Genomic DNA, 16,497 nt, shown 5'->3' on the forward strand with positions numbered 1-16,497 from the left:
GCGCAGCGGTTTAGCGCCTGCCTTTGGCCCAGGGCGCGATCCTGGAGACCCGGGATCAAATCCCACGTCGGGCTCCCGGTGCATGGAGCCTGCTTCTCCCTCGGCCTGTGTCTCTGCCTCTTTCTCTCTCTCTCTCTGTGTGTGTGACTATCATAAATAAATAAAAATTAAAAAAAAAAACTATTCTTTATCTTTATGGATTTGCTTATTCTGGACATTTCATATAAATGGAATCATACAATGTTTGTTCCTCTGTGACTGGCTTCTTTTATTTCATGTTTTCAAGGTTCAACCATATTGTCACATGTATCAATACTTAATTTCTTTTTATTGCTAAATAATATCCCATCCCACACACATATTTATTTGTCCATTCATTAGTTGATGGACATTCAGGTTGTTTCCTCCTTATAAGTATACAATAGGTATACAAGTTTTTCTTTTTTTTTTTAATATGGAATGAATTCTTCTTCTTTTAAAGATTTTATTTATTCATAGAGACAGAGAAAGAGAGAGAGAGGCAGAGACACAGGCAGAGGGAGAAGCAGGCTCCATGCAGAGAGCCTGACGTGGGACTCGATCCAGGGTCTCCAGGATCACGCCCTGGGCTGCAGGCGGCGCTAAACCGCTGTGCCACCGGGGCTGCCCGGAATGAATTTTTTTAAATATGAATTTGCACGTTATCCTTGTTCAGGGGCCATGCTAATCTTCTGTGTATTGTTAGAGGTTTTTAGTATATAAAAGCAAGCACAGTATACAAATTTTGTATACAAGTTTGCTATGTATACAAAGTGATCATAGTATACAAGTTTTTGTATGAACATATTTTCATTTTACTTTTCTATCTATCATATATAGATATATATATGAAGGGAATTGCTAGATCACATGGTAATTCTATGTTTAAACATTTGAGGAACTGCCAGATTATTTTCCAAAGCAGCTGCATTATTTTTTGTTCCTACCAGCAGGGTTTGTAGGTTTTAATTTTTCCACATCCTCACCAATATTTGCTATTATCTGTCTTTTTTTTTTTTTTTTAGATTTTATTTATTTATTCATGAGAGACAGAGAGAGAGAGAGAGAGAGAGAGGCAGAGACACAGGCAAGAGGGAGAAGCAGGCTCCATGCAGGGTCTCTAGGATCAGGCCCTGGGCTGAAGCTGGCACTAAACCGTTGAGCCACCCAGGTTGCCCTATTATCTGTCTATTTTATTTTATCCATCTAGTGGATATCGTGTGGTTATCTTATGATTTTGATTTGCTTTTCTTTGATGTCTAGTAGTTATTGAGCATATGTCTTCATATGTTTTGACTATTCATATATATGTATATATAATACACAATACATATATGTATATATAATACATAATTTTTCATAGATATATATCTATAATATGTATATAATTTTTCATATATATATATATATATATATAGTCTTTGAAAAAATGCCTGTTCGGGTACTTTGTATATTTTTTAATTGAGTTATTTGTCTTTTCATTATTGAGTCATGAGACTTCTTTATAGATTCTTGATACAAATCCCTTACCAGATGTATGATTTGCAAAAAATTTTTCCCATTTCATGCATTCTTTTTACTTTGTTGATGGTTCCACTGAAGTACAAAAATTTAATTTTGATGATGTCCAGTTTATCTTTTGTGTGTGTGTGCTTTTTAAGTATGTTTTGAGACTGATATCCATGGGAATCCCCATCTATCGTAAACAAAAATATTCATTCTTTATTTTAAATGATTGCATTATTGGTAAAATGTTATACCTACTTAATTTGCAGTCAAGAGAGGAGAGCAGAAAACAGGCTCTTGCAGCTAAAAGAGAAAAAAGGAAAGAAAAGAGAAAAAAGAAAAAAGAGGAACAGAAAAGGAAGCAGGAAGAAGATGAGGAAAACAAACCTAAGGAGAATTCAGAACTACCAGAGGATGAAGATGAAGAAGAGAATGATGAAGATGGTAAGAATGACCCTTCCAAATTAGGATAAAATTCTGTTTATCAACTTCATTTTGAGTACTTTTTATTCTAATTCTAGTTAGATATCCAGTACTTTAATCTGAAGTTGATAGTTGGCTTTTATAGTAAATATTTCTGAATATTTTACATTGTGAAGTGATACAGAGAAACAAAAAGGGGAAGGCAAGCATGTAATTTGAAGTTCAGTTGTAAGTTCTGTCAAAGGTCATGTATGTCTTGAATGTGATACAGTAAAGAGATTTGCCAGCTTCTCTTCAGGTTCTACCCTACCCTTTCCTCCTTCATTTGGAATCTAGGGAGAGGTCCATTTCCTCAATAAATTTTGAGCTAAGGTTTGGGCTCAAAGCTATACAGGGCTAGAGTTCATTATTCTCAGAGTTGTTTTGTGCATTTTAGCAGTGCTCGTAGTAGACAAGTAATTGTTCTAAGTTTTTATTAAAATTCAAGTTCATGAACATAGTGTAATATTAGTTTCAAATGTACAATTTAGGTGACTCAGTACTTCTGTGCAACACCTGGTGCTCATCACGAGTGTACTCCTTAATCCCCATCACCTGTTTCACCCATCCTCCACCCACCTCCCCTCTGGTAACCATCAGTTTTGTTCTCTACAGTTAAGAGTGTTTCTTAGTTGGTCTCTCCTCTTTTTTTTTCCCATTGCTCCTTTGTTTTGTTCCTAAATTCCACATATGAATGAAATCATATAGTATTTGTATTTCTCTGACAGACTTATTTTGCATAGCATAATACTCCCCACCTACCAATTCAAAGGGGTACATGCAACCCCAAAGTTTATATCAGCATTATTGACAATAACCCAACTATGAAAATTTTCCTGAATTTAAGCTGTATTGTGATTTTTGGTTAGTTCATGCGAGTAGCATCTCAGATTTTAAGAATGTTATGGTATGAATGTTTCATATCAAGTTAGACATTAAAATAGTATATAGTACCTGTGTTCTAACAATGAAGATTTCTTTATTTACTAATGAATACTGGTGAAAGGAAAAGATGACTTAAGGGACTGAATTATTGTGAATTATTATGTATATCTTGTCACAGTTTGTTTTGAGATCTGTGGCTATGAGTGTGATTTTTATCCTTTTGATAATTTCAGTGGAGCAAGAAGTTCCCATAGAACCTCCTAGTGCAACGACCACTACCACAATTGGAATCTCTGCAACATCTGCAACATTCACAAATGTGTTTGGGAAAAAAAGGGCCAACGTGGTGACAACCCCCAGCACCAATCGGAAAAATAAGAAGAACAAAACAAAGGAGACCCCTCCCACTGCTCATTTAATATTACCAGAACAACATATATCCTTAGCACAGCAAAAAGCTGATAAAAATAAAATAAATGGAGAACCCAGAGGTGGTGGTACAGGTGGAAATAGTGACTCTGATAACTTGGACAACACAGACTGCAACAGTGAGAGTAGCAGTGGTGGTAAAAGCCAAGAGTTAAATTTCACTATGGATGTGAATTCCTCTAGTGATAGGAGATACACCTCACTGCTACTCCATTCCCAAGAAGAGAAGACAAGTACTGCCACTTCCAAAACTCAGACACGGTAAATTTTTCTGATTGTTAACTCTACATCCACCTTTCCTTTTTCATGACCCACTCAAGAATCTGAAATACATTTTTTAGCACAAGTTGTATTAAACAATTTAGATCTACCACATTATCTGTCTTCAGTATTCAAAACTGAAATTCACTACTGTCCTAATCACATGCAACTTAGGAAGTGAGATTATTAGAGATTTTTATGATTCAGTTTTGAAGTTGAAAATACTAGCATATATTGATTTTATTTTCACTATGTCATTTTTACTGATTGTAGTGCAACTTCTGGCTTCTGAGTCCACTTTAATACTGAAATAGATAATCAGCTCTTTGCTCTGTTTTTTCTGATTTTCTGAACTGATGTGCCAAATTTTAATTCAAATATTTCAGCATAACTTTGTCTATAAATGGTCTCGTGAGTTTCAGTCTTAAAATTTGTTTTACTGGACTTGATAATTCTTTCTTCTCAGACTTGAAGGTGAAACAAGTACTAATTCCTTATCAACAAGCTGTAAGTCAGTGCCATTGCCATTAAGTTCTCCAAACATAAAGCTGAATCTGACTAGCCCCAAAAGGGGACAGAAAAGAGAAGAAGGATGGAAAGAAGTTGTAAGAAGGTAAGTAGAATTAGTCTTATCTTTTTAACTGGCAGAGACTATGCATAGGTTTTTTTTTAAAGAGGTAGTTACCCAATTACTTAATAATTTGAATGTGTTTAATTGGCTAAAGTAAAATGAGAAGGCATATGTAAATTTTGTGTACATATTTTATATGACACAACAAATGTTGGCTTTACAATAACAAAATGTATTTATAGACATTTTCAGATGTTTCCAGACATTTCCAGACAAACCATACAAAATGCTCACAAGCTTCTTGTAAAGATTCTATACTTGACAGCAAAGTCACAATGTTATTTGTGAGGACTATGATGTATGTTTAATAAAAACAGTCAAGTTTGTCCATATACATTGTTTAAATAAAGTTAGACTGGTTTTTTTAAAGATTTTTATTTATTTGAGAGAGAGAGTACAAGCAGGGGGAGTGGCAGAGGGAGAGAGAGAAGTAGACTCCTCACTGAGCAGGGAGCCTGACACAGGGCTCAATCCCAGGACCCTGGGATCCTGGGACCATGACCTGAGCTGAAGGCAGATATTAAACCGACTGAGCCACCCAGGGGCTCCTGAGTAAAGTTAGACTTTGCTGGAGAGTGTGTTCTAAAGAACTGGTTAGCCACTATTAACCAATAGAGTTGCTATTCACCATAACAAGGGGGAAAGGAGCCCATAATATTAAAACTATCTTCACCCTCAAAAAAGAATTACAATGCTTTATACTTAAACCATGAGGAAGGAGATGAATAAAAACAGACAGGCCACTGCTTTAAAATGTTTTGTACAGTCCAGATGATAATTTTAGCCTCTGTTCACGCTTTACAACAAGGAAGATTTGCTAATGGCATTAAATCACCAAAGGAGGGATGCCTGGGTGGCTCAGCAGTTTAGCGCCTGCCTTCAGCCCAGGGTGTGATCCTGGAGTCCTGGTGGGATTGAGTCCCACATCAGGTTCCCTGTATGGAGCCTGCTTCTCCCTCTGCCTGTGTCTCTGCCTCTCTCTCTCTCTCTCTCTGTCTCCCTCTCTCTCGCTCTCTTTTTCTCTCTCCCTGTATCTCTCATGAATAAATAAATAAATAATCTTTTTAAAAAATAAATAAATAACCAAAGGACTGAGATGTCTGGGTTTTTATTCTGTACTGTTCCTAAAGATTGTGTCCATTAAATGCAAACAAAAAGAAATCTTGACAGAATAGAAGAGATGCACCCTTGAGAAGCAGTTACCCAATTACTTAATAATTTGAATGTGGTTAGTTGGCTAAAGTAAAATGAGAAGCCATATGTAAATTTTGTATACATATTTTATATGACACAACAAATGTTGGCTTCACAATAACAAAATATATTTACAGACATTTCCAGATTGATTTAAGTATTACTCGTGGCATATAGCCTAATCCATGCTCTACTTTTCAAAGTATCTGAATATATCCTTCCCAGCATTAAGGTGTGGTAAATTTTAATCATGAAAAGTACCTCAAGGGCTGCCATTGTTACTCTTTTGGATGGAATAATGCAGGTTTTTGCAGTTCCCTCCTTGCAAAGGGAAATCATGGGGCCCAGCACTGAGGACTTAAAAATAATGGGAAAATAACTCTCATCTGGTTCTGCTTTAATGCTTAAGAACTGCTTCTACCAGCAAACATTGGGTTTCGTTGATAGTCCTTAGGGGCAGGAGGCCATCTTATCAGATCCCAAGTTCAGCCTCTGGTCTTCTCTCCACCTCTGCTCAGCTCACATATGAATGGAAGTCTCGCATTCCACCTGTGACTTGCTTTTTATGTAGTTCAAATCTGAGGCTTTTTTTTTTTTTTATTGCTAAGTATAAATTATTGACATTGATAAGCTAGCCTCTAGTATTTGGTATGAAGTTTAACAGTATGTTATACATCATTTAAACTTTGGAAGAGTGTGTCCATATGGTTGTTGCAGCTTAGTTGACATGTGATGTTTGGAGCAGATTTAAATGCTTAGATCACAAGTTATTTAAAATAAAGTTTTGTGGGGCATCTGGGTGGCTCATTGGTTGAGCATCTGCCTTTGGTTCAGGCCATGATCCCAGGGTCCTAGGATTGAGTCCCACATCAGGCTCCCCACAGGGAGCTTGCTTCTCCCTCTGCCTATGTCTGTGCCTCTCTCTGTGTCTCTCATGAATAAATAGATAAAATCTTTAAAAATAAATTAATTAAAATATATAACATACAATTTTGTTATGGGGTGCCTGGGTGGCTCAGTCAGTTAAGCATCTGCCTTCAGCTCAGGTCATGGTCCTGGGGTCCTGAGATCAAGCCCCACATCAGGCTTCCTGCTCAGCAGAGAGCCTGTTTCTCCCTCTCCCTCTGCTGCTCCCCCTGCTTGTGTTCTGTGTGTGTGTATCAAATAAATAAAATCTTTTTTAAAAAACATTTTTGTTTTAAATGACAAGTAATTTTTACTTTCACTAAATTAAATTCAATGTAAGAGGTCAGTTGTAATACTTTCCCCTTTAATGTTTGAGAAATATTATTCTACAGGTGTCCATGAACATAGTCACTGAGACATCTTTTTAAATAAAGACAATTTGCTTTTATGAGCTCATGTGTAGTATTCAATTTCTAGGTCAAAGAAATTGTCTGTTCCAGCTTCTGTAGTTTCCAGGATAATGGGAAGAGGAGGCTGCAACATCACTGCAATACAAGATGTTACAGGCGCCCATATTGATGTGGATAAACAAAAAGATAAGAATGGTGAAAGAATGATCACAATAAGGTAATTGTGAAAAATGTATATTACTTGTTCTGTATGGAAATTAAATATTTTTAGAAGCAAACTTTTGTTAGGATATGGTACAATCAAGAATTTTATTCTAGGGCAGCCCCTGTGGCGCAGCGGTTTAGAGCCGCCTACAGCCTGGGGTGTGATCCTGGAGACCAGGGATTGAGTTCCACGTCGGGCTCCCTGCATGGAGCTTGCTTCTCTCTCTGCCTCTCTCTCTCTCTCTCTCTCTCTCTGTGTGTCTCTATGAATAAATAAATAAAATTAAAAAAAAAGAATTTTATTCTATGGTTAAGATTACCTGTTTTTTTTGTTTTGGTTTGGTTTTTTATGTCTTTGATCTTGTTTTGTTTTTTGTTTTCTCCCCAGGGGTGGTACAGAATCAACAAGATATGCAGTTCAGCTTATCAATGCACTTATTCAAGATCCTGCTAAGGAACTGGAAGACTTGATTCCTAAAAATCATATCAGAACACCTGCCAGCACCAAATCTATCCATGCAAACTTCTCATCTGGAGTAGGCACCACAGCAGCTTCCAGTAAAAATGCATTTCCTTTGGGTGCTCCAACTCTTGTAACCTCACAGGCGACAACATTATCTACGTTCCAGCCAACTAATAAACTTACCAAGAATGTTCCAGCAAATGTACGTTCTTCTTTCCCAGTTTCTCTACCCTTGGCTTACCCCCACCCTCATTTTGCCCTGCTGGCTGCTCAAACTATGCAACAGATTCGGCATCCTCGCTTACCCATGGCCCAGTTTGGAGGAACCTTTTCACCCTCTCCTAACACTTGGGGGCCATTCCCAGTGAGACCTGTGAATCCTGGCAACACCAATAGCTCTCCAAAGCATAATAACGCAGGCCGTCTACCTAACCAGAACGGGACTGTCTTACCCTCAGAGTCTGCTGGGCTAGCTACCGCCAGTTGTCCTATCACTGTCTCTTCAGTAGTTGCTGCCAGTCAGCAGCTGTGTGTGACTAATACCCGGACTCCTTCATCAGTCAGAAAGCAGTTGTTTGCCTGTGTACCTAAGACGAGTCCTCCGGCAACAGTGATTTCTTCTGTGACAAGCACTTGTAGTTCCTTGCCTTCTGTTTCCTCTGCACCTGTCACTAGCGGGCAAGTTCCCACCACATTTCTGCCCGCAAGTACTCCTCAAGCCCAGCTTTCTTCACAGAAGATGGAGTCTTTCTCTGCCATGCCACCCCCCAAAGAGAAAGTATCCACACAGGATCAGGCCATGGCACACCTGTGCACCCCATCTTCCACTGCCAATAGTTGCAGTAGCTCTGCCAGCAACACCCCAGGAGCTCCAGAAACTCACCCATCCAGTAGTCCTGCTCCTCCCTCCAGTAACACACAGGAGGAGGTACCACCATCCAGTGTGTCTGATTTAAGTCCCATGTCGATGCCTTTTGCATCTAACTCAGAACCAGCTCCATTGACTTTGGCATCACCCAGACTGGTTGCTGCTGATAATCAGGACACCAGTAATTTACCTCAATTAGCTGTACCAGCACCTCGAGTTTCTCATCGAATGCAGCCCAGAGGTTCTTTTTATTCAGTGGTACCAAATGCAACTATCCACCAGGATCCCCAGTCTATTTTTGTCACAAATCCAGTTCCTTTAACACCACCTCAAGGCCCACCAGCTGCAGTGCAGCTTTCTTCAGCCATGAACATTATGAATGGTTCTCAGATGCACATTAACCCAGCAAATAAATCTTTGCCACCTACATTTGGCCCAGCCACGCTTTTCAATCACTTCAGTAGTCTTTTTGATAGCAGTCAGGTGCCAGCTAACCAGGGTTGGGGAGATGGTCCACTGTCCTCACGAGTTGCTGCAGATGCCTCTTTCACTGTTCAGTCAGCGTTCCTGGGTAACTCTGTACTTGGACACTTGGAAAATGTGCACCCAGACAACTCTAAGGCACCTGGCTTCAGACCTTCCCAGCGAGTTTCTACTAGTCCAGTGGGTAAGTTATAACTATTACTGCAGCTCAGTATGGGGTTCTACCAGCATAACTGATTCCTCCAAGATAACAAAGCAGCTATTTTGTACTTACATACACCCAGGTGGCCCTATAGACATTTTTTAAATCATAGCAAGGGTTTGCATTTCTCAGATTTAAAAAGTTTGTCTTGCAAAGGTACCAGTCCCTAATCTACATTATTCTTTGTTATCAGTCTTGGGTCTTCAAACTGAATATTAAGTGATGTTTCATATTTCATAGTATTCTTTATTATTTACATTAGATAGAGATGATTGAAGAGATCCAGTCATTTGTGGGTTCTTACTGTAAAAAGACCAATTTAGATTCATCATTTTGGTTTCTCAAAATTACAGATTAGCTGCTGAGGCATTATAAGGAAGATAAAGATAGATAAGAGTCTAGTGTTGCCTTGAAGATAAGTAAAAAACCAGAGTCTGTTTTCCAGAATCTAGGAGCCAGATTTCACAGTGTTTTGCACTATTCTGAAAAGCAAATTAGAAATCACAGCTGAGGGATACCTGGGTGGTTTAACGTTTGAGCACCTGCCTTTGGCTCAGAGCATGATCCTGGAGTCCCGGGATTGAGTCCCACATCGGGCTTCCTACATGGAACCTGCTTCTCCCTCTGCCTAAGTCTCTGCTTCTCTCTCTCTCTCTCTCTCTCATGAATAAATAAATAAAATCTTAAAAAAAAAAAAAAAAAAAAGAAGAAGAAGTCGTAGCTGACATGGAATGGGGGTAAGTAGCTCTGGCCAAGGGCACCTGGGTGGCCCAGTGATCGAGTGTCTGCCTTTGGCTCAGGTCGTGATCCCGGAGTCTGGGGTTCGAGTCCCGCATCGGGCTCCCCACAGGGAGTCTGCCTCTCCCTTGTGCCTAGGTCTCTGGCCTCTCTCTGTGTGTCTCTCATGAATAAATAAAATCTTTTTAAAAAAGAAGCAGCAGCAGCTTGGGACACCTGGGTAGCTCAGTGTGAACATCTGCCTTCAGCTCAGGGCGTGATCCTGGGATCCAGGATCCAGCTTCTCCCTCTGCCTTTGTCTCTGCCTCTTTCTCTTTCTCTCATGAATAAAAATAAAATCTTATAAAAGAAGAAGAAGAAGAAGAAGAAGCAGCAGCAGCAGCAGCTCTGTGGCCACTTAGCAGTTTTCTTTCAGTTAGAAAAATGTCTTTTATAGCCCATCCTTCCTTTTTGCTAATCATAAACTGATCTGTGGTGTTGAAAATTTGGGAGTTTATGGATATAGTATAATTTTATCCATAAACTAACTTAACTTCCAGATATTTTTTTAATTTACTTGTCTTTTAGGAAAACATAACTGTTATATAATCTTTCAAGTAGATATATAAGGTTACATAAGATCATCTATAGTCCAAAATATTCTCTTGGATTTCTTTCTTCCATTTCCTTTCTTTATTTTTTTCTGTAAATCAGTATCTATTTTAACTTTTCATTTTGGGGAAACTGCAATAGAGGTTTTCAAAGGCCACAGAGTGAAAGAACTCATTGCCAGTGCTCGGGCAATCCGTGTAGAAAACATTAATCTTTGAACTGACTGGCACTAACGTGTGAATTACAAGTGCCTTAGCCCAAGTTTGACTTCAGGTCTCTCATATTCCAGTGTTTGAGCTTTTTGCACTCTAATACTGTATCCCAGAAGATGTACAGATTATTAATTTTTAGACAAAAGTAAAAGGAGAGAAAAAATTATCCATCTAGTTTGGTAGAGAACAAGGTTTGGAGATCTTAATTACTCACATCTATATAGCCTCAATTATTTACTGTTAATTAAAAACAATCATTTTTTGAAAGCAAGCCTTAGCCTGGACCTTCCCTCTGGGGTCCAGGATTGGTAAGCCTGGACTTAACTGCCTATCTAGTTTCTTTTGTTGATCCTTGTTTTTCATAATTTGTCATAGATACAGTTTATTCTTCTGGTTGACAGGTAAGAATTAGTAATACTGAAGACAATAGAGAAGGATGTGGAGAAATTGGAAACCTCAAATGCTGCCAGTGGAAATTCAAAGTCATACAGCAACTTGAGAAAAATAGTTCTTGGCATTTCTTCAAAAAGTTACATGTAGTTACCATATTGATCCAGTAATTCCACTCTTAGGTGAAAGAGAAACATGTCTACACAAAAAACTGGTATTCAGATATTCATGGCAGCATAATAACCCAAAAGTGGAAACAACCCACGGTCCCTCAATTGATAAATACCAAAATAAAATGTGGTGTGTTGATATAATGGGATTACTATTCAGCAGTGATAAGGAAAGAAGTACAGATGCATGCTACAGCATGGATGAACCTTGAAAACATTATGCTAAGTGAAGGGAGCCAGTTGCAGAAAGATCACATACTATATAATTCCATTTATATGAAATTTCCAGGACAGACTAATTGATAGAGACTGTATATTATTGGTTGTTTGGAGAATGAGAAGTTACAGGTAATAGGTACAGAGTTTCTTTTAGGGAAGACAAAAATGTTCTAAATTTTTTTTTCTAAGATTGTATTTATTCATGAGAGACGCAGAGGGAGAAGCAGGCTCCATTCATGAAGCCTGAGGGACTCAAAAGGAATTAAGTATACTTTGAACTTTTAGTTTAGCTTTAGTTTTAGCTTTAAGCTTTTAGTTAGCTTTTAGTTTAGTTTTAGCTTTAAGCCTTGGCTAATTGGATGTCTTGGACCTGTTTTCTTGCAGGCTTACCATCCATTGACCCATCAGGCAACTCCCCATCTTCCTCTTCAGCTACTCTGACAAGTTTTTCCGGCATACCTGGAACACGGGTTTTCCTGCAAGGGCCAGCTCCTGTTGGGACTCCAAGTTTCAACAGACAACATTTTTCCCCCCATCCTTGGACAAGCGCCTCAAACTCATGTAGGAATCCTGAAGGAACTCTTCCCAAAGAGTCTTGAATAAATTATGAAACTATTTGTTTCAGGGAATGCTACATAGTAACTTTAGTAAGCTAAAGTTTAGTAAACTAGAGTAACTGGTATGATGGCTTGCAGATACCAAAGGTTTGTATTGCAGTCCTGTCAAAAATTGTCAGTCATTCGTAGAAAACTTGAGAAGGAACAAGACATCCTTCCAAGCCAGAAATGTTTACTCTGAGTTGAATGAAGAAAAGAGGTACTACATGTAGTTTTATAAAAGGACCCTTTGTGGGGAGAATTGCAAAATAATTTCTTTAATCTGGAAAGAAGCAGATTTATGTATCTAGTCAGTTTGGTATGATTCTTAGTTTATCTTTACATTTTAGGAAACCATATTATTGCCACTTGTAAGTGAAAATATGCCTTTGTTCTTCATTATTTCAATATTTAGAACAGATGAAGTTCTCCCAGTACTTAAACAGGATTTGATTTTTTAAAATGAGCGTCATGAAGCAGTCAAGGAGTATTGGCCCTTTTGACAAGGAAAACTACCAACATTACCTGAAAATCCCATTAAGAAACAAAGCCATGAGTTGAATTCAAGATATTTGCTAACATTTAACTTTTTATCCTTATGGAGAAAAAGGACTGTAGAAAGAGAATAGCTAAATATAGAGGACCACCAGCTCTTTTCCAAACAATATGCTGGTTACTGTACAAACATTGCCACATTTAAGTTAATTTAAATTTTTAAATTAATATGGCCTTCCTTTCTAGCTTTATTCAGCAATCTGGAAAAAAATTTTTAGACTATTTGTTTATACTTTGTATGTGCAGAAGTAATATAGGATAATATTCATAGAACTTACATATTTTCATTTGAATGATCTTATAAAATGAAATTTTTCTTTACAGAACCTGTGTTGTGGAATAGATGTTTCCAACAAGGTTTCTCATATTCTTATAATTAGTTTTTAATGTAATAAAACAATAGACAAATATTTTGCCACCAGGTGACTCTCCTATTCCATCTGTTTCTTCGGGATCATCTTCACCTCTTTCAGCCACCTCTGCCCCACCAACATTGGGCCAACCAAAAGGAGGCAGTGCCAGTCAGGATCGAAAGATACCTCCCCCCATTGGAACAGAGAGATTAGCCCGGATTCGACAAGGAGGGTCTGTCGCACAAGCCCCTGTGGGGACCAGTTTTGTCGCTCCCGTTGGACACAGTGGAATCTGGTCATTTGGTGTCAACGCTATGTCAGGTATAGTTACCTTGTCCTACGTCCAGAGGGATAGATATCTCAAGTAAGTTGTGGGATTTTGCCATTAAAACATAGTTCCTTAAAACAAAATAGCTTAGTTCCTACACTTAACAGTCGGTAGGAGTGTTTATACCTTTGAAGAATTCAAACCAGTCTCAGAGATTGGAATATTAGATTTATACATAATAATATATGTAATATGTATAATAATAATAAATATAGATTAGAAGTAAAAGATTCAAAGTGTACTTCCTTTCCCTTTTAAGCTTTCCAGTGTAGAATAGGATAATCATTAATGTTCCTTCAGAGAGCACTTGGTCTTTTGAAAAAGACGAGGTAGAGTATTTGGGGTATTCAAAGGACTTTCCCCAGTTTTCCAGGAACTGGTTCTTTTGGTTTGCAGAGATTGTCATGAACAGGCACTGAGCTCTTCCAAGGAATGAGTTTGTTAAAATTTAGTATGAAAAAAGTTCAAGTAGTAATATATTGTCATTTTACCCAAATAAATATCAAACCTTGTCCTCAATTCTTCTTTCCAGAAGGCTTATCAGGTTGGTCACAGTCTGTGATAGGGAACCATCCAATGCATCAACAATTATCAGACCCAAGCACATTCTCCCAGCATCAACCAATGGAGAGAGATGATTCTGGAATGGTAGCCCCCTCTAACATTTTTCATCAACCTATGGCAAGCAGTTTTCTGGATTTTTCTAAAGTGAGTCAACAAACATTGTAACTTGTTTAACACTTTGCCAGCTAGTGTTAAGGAATAGTTTGTATTGAAATAATTCTTCCTTTTGGTGTAACAAGTTTGTTTCCATGACTTGGCCAGATCTTTTAGTAGTTTCCCTTTTCTTCTTACTTAGCACAGGCTTATTGGTGAAACTAAAATATGGAAAAGTTGAAGGTATTATATGTGTTCATCAAAGTTGGGAAATTTCCTGATACTGGACTTCGTTAGGTTGTTTTTCTTCTTGTTGAAAAGTATTGCTGGGGCACCTGGGTGGCTCAGTGGTTGAGCATCTATCTGCCTTTGGCTCAGGATGTGATCCCGGGGTTCTGGGATCAAGTCCTGCATTGGGCTCCCTCACAGGGAACCTGCTTCTCCCTCTGCCTATGTCTCTGCCTCTCTCTGTATGTCTCTCATGAATAAAAAAATAAAATCTTAAAAAAAAAAAAAAGTATTGCTTATGCAGGTAACCACTTTTGGTTTTTCACTACTGTATGATGCTATATTTTTAAAGACTCCTAAGGAGCTCTGTGGATGATGGGAAATTAGAGATATCTAATCTGGAATTATGGAATCATCATTTATAATCACTTCAGGATTAAACCTTTCTTTCTGCTGTCATAGGGTCTGCCAATTTCCATGTATGGAGGCACCATAATACCCTCTCATCCTCAGCTTGCTGATGTTCCAGGAGGACCTCTGTTTAATGGACTTCACAACCCAGATCCTGCTTGGAACCCTATGATAAAAGTTATTCAAAATTCAACTGAATGCACTGATGCCCAGCAGGTAAAATAGACTTAATGCTCTTTTATTTTGTCATGTTATTCTTTTAATTCTTTGGGTAATACAAAATCTAAATATCAAGTCATGACATCTGACCATCTTCATCTGAATTTTTTCAATATCAATATGATGCTACTAAACATTTTATCTCATGTATGTGTATTCTTCCTAGGCAGAAACAGTGAATTGCCATTGCATTTATATATTCAATTTGTAAATGTCTAAAGATTCCTAATTAGAAATTCCAATTTTTCCTCCCCCTTTTCAGATTTGGCCTGGCACGTGGGCTCCTCATATTGGAAACATGCATCTCAAATATGTCAACTAAATTAGAAGGTCTTACTCTTTAGCCTTGTTTGAGAAACCTATGACCTTGGAAGAACTCTGGGGATTTTTTTTTTTTTTTTAATGTGCCTAACTAAGCAATTTTCTCTGAGGCATTAGCAATGGAAATTTGATTGCCCGTTGTATAAGAACAAAGTGATTTCCTATCCACCTGATTATGTTCTCTGGTTAGTTTAGCCACTTTGAACTTAGTGCTTTTGGCTAAACATACTGAATGCTACTTGTATGCAGAAAAGAATTAGATGATTACATGTTTCAACCTTTTAGGGTGGTAAATACATGTACAATTGTTTACATACTAAAAGGAAAAAGTTGAGTAAATTTCTTGTCATATAGTGGCTCTACTTAATGTAGCCTGTATTAATGTGAAATATTTACCAGAATATTCAATAAAAAGATGAACAGTGTTTAGAAGTGGGGTGTGATCCTTTCAGTGGTCATGCAGATATTACCCAATTCACAATCCTATTGAACCAAGTTGTTAATACTGTATTTCTAACAGGCATCTCACATTTTACACTTTGAAGATCATTTTTAGACTGCCTTGGAAAAGTGTTTTGTAGACTAGTTATCTACCAATTCTGTGTTAAAAATTCCTTATTGTTCTCTTCCGTATCATTTTGTAAGTGGGAAAGTTTCAAGCCTCTGCAATTTGTCTTTTGTGACTTTAGCAGATAGGCCTCTGCTGGGGTTAGCTCCTTATGGATGATGAGTGTCAATAAGGACCAAAGGATTGCAATCAGATGACACTGAACAAATTTAGCGACACTCAAATCCTCAAAGTTCAGGCTCTTTTTGTGCTTCCTGACTTGTATCTAAAGACTTATTTGGTTTTAGTGTTTTATGTTTTATTTGGGTTGGGACATAGCAGTGGGTGGGAGTGCCTCCTGTAATACTGTGGTATTGTTGATCACGAGAGTAATCTTTATAAATATGTGACTAATTCTGGGCTTAGTTCCACAGCCCCAAGTATGAAGAGCCAGTATGTTTAACAAGCTAAACACAGGGACACTAGAATGGATTGCCTTGGCCAAACTATAGGTTCTGCCAAAAATCTGATGCAATAGAGAAGGAAAAACAACCCTCTGAAAAGAACAGCCATCAACATATTCATATTTTAATGTAGTGGAATTTCCTGGTTTTATGTATAGGCACTTTAGAAAATAAAACAAGAAAAAGTTTAAGGCTGATAGAGGAGTCACAACACACATCAAGACAAAGAAGAATGTACAAAAAAGTAGTAATAGCAGCAGAGCCATATAAGCAGCACTTTTCAATTTTCATACCACCAGGAGTTCTTAATCTTACCTGCCTGGCTCCTAAAGCCACCGCTAAATGAGACACACCAAGTTCTGTGTTAGACATGCCTGGTTCTTTTGTCTTCCATATTATCTTATATATGAGAGCTTCTTTAACCTCATTTCTTGTTTTCTATTTTGAGTGGATTTGGAGAGTATCAGGTGTTGAAGGTCCTGCTTTTTTAGTGCTTTGATAAACACATCAGATTCTCAAAAGACCCCTTGGATCACCTATATATCTTGATGTTTCTATTTATCACTAACAATAAAA

At 37.9% G+C, this 16,497-nt stretch overlaps 1 protein-coding gene and 1 non-coding gene across 8 annotated transcripts in view; one reads left to right on the forward strand and one right to left on the reverse strand.

Moving 5' to 3' along the window:
* The window catches only part of ANKHD1 (ankyrin repeat and KH domain containing 1), a 118,807-nt gene extending 103,465 nt beyond the window's left edge, over nucleotides 1-15,342 (forward strand). For 2 of the 7 annotated variants that reach the window (XM_072826122.1, XM_072826129.1), the window contains 10 exons: nucleotides 1,794-1,968; nucleotides 3,105-3,561; nucleotides 4,028-4,174; nucleotides 6,770-6,919; nucleotides 7,295-8,904; nucleotides 11,627-11,803; nucleotides 12,816-13,067; nucleotides 13,607-13,782; nucleotides 14,422-14,586; nucleotides 14,852-15,342. In XM_072826122.1, the coding sequence (XP_072682223.1) occupies nucleotides 1,794-1,968; nucleotides 3,105-3,561; nucleotides 4,028-4,174; nucleotides 6,770-6,919; nucleotides 7,295-8,904; nucleotides 11,627-11,803; nucleotides 12,816-13,067; nucleotides 13,607-13,782; nucleotides 14,422-14,586; nucleotides 14,852-14,911 (3,369 nt within the window). In that variant the 3' untranslated portion in view covers nucleotides 14,912-15,342. The remainder of the gene's footprint in view (nucleotides 1-1,793; nucleotides 1,969-3,104; nucleotides 3,562-4,027; nucleotides 4,175-6,769; nucleotides 6,920-7,294; nucleotides 8,905-11,626; nucleotides 11,804-12,815; nucleotides 13,068-13,606; nucleotides 13,783-14,421; nucleotides 14,587-14,851) is intronic. The other 5 variants (XM_072826124.1, XM_072826126.1, XM_072826127.1 and 2 more) reach the window with 4 other exon arrangements.
* On the reverse strand, nucleotides 651-758 carry LOC140634529 (U6 spliceosomal RNA). Its single transcript, XR_012031972.1, has one exon. It is a non-coding gene; the product is annotated as a U6 spliceosomal RNA (small nuclear RNA).
* Nucleotides 15,343-16,497: the final 1,155 nt, after the last annotated feature.

Source organism: Canis lupus, chromosome 5 (assembly GCF_048164855.1).
Source record: "Canis lupus baileyi chromosome 5, mCanLup2.hap1, whole genome shotgun sequence".
In the NCBI taxonomy this organism is placed as follows: Eukaryota; Metazoa; Chordata; class Mammalia; order Carnivora; family Canidae; genus Canis; species Canis lupus.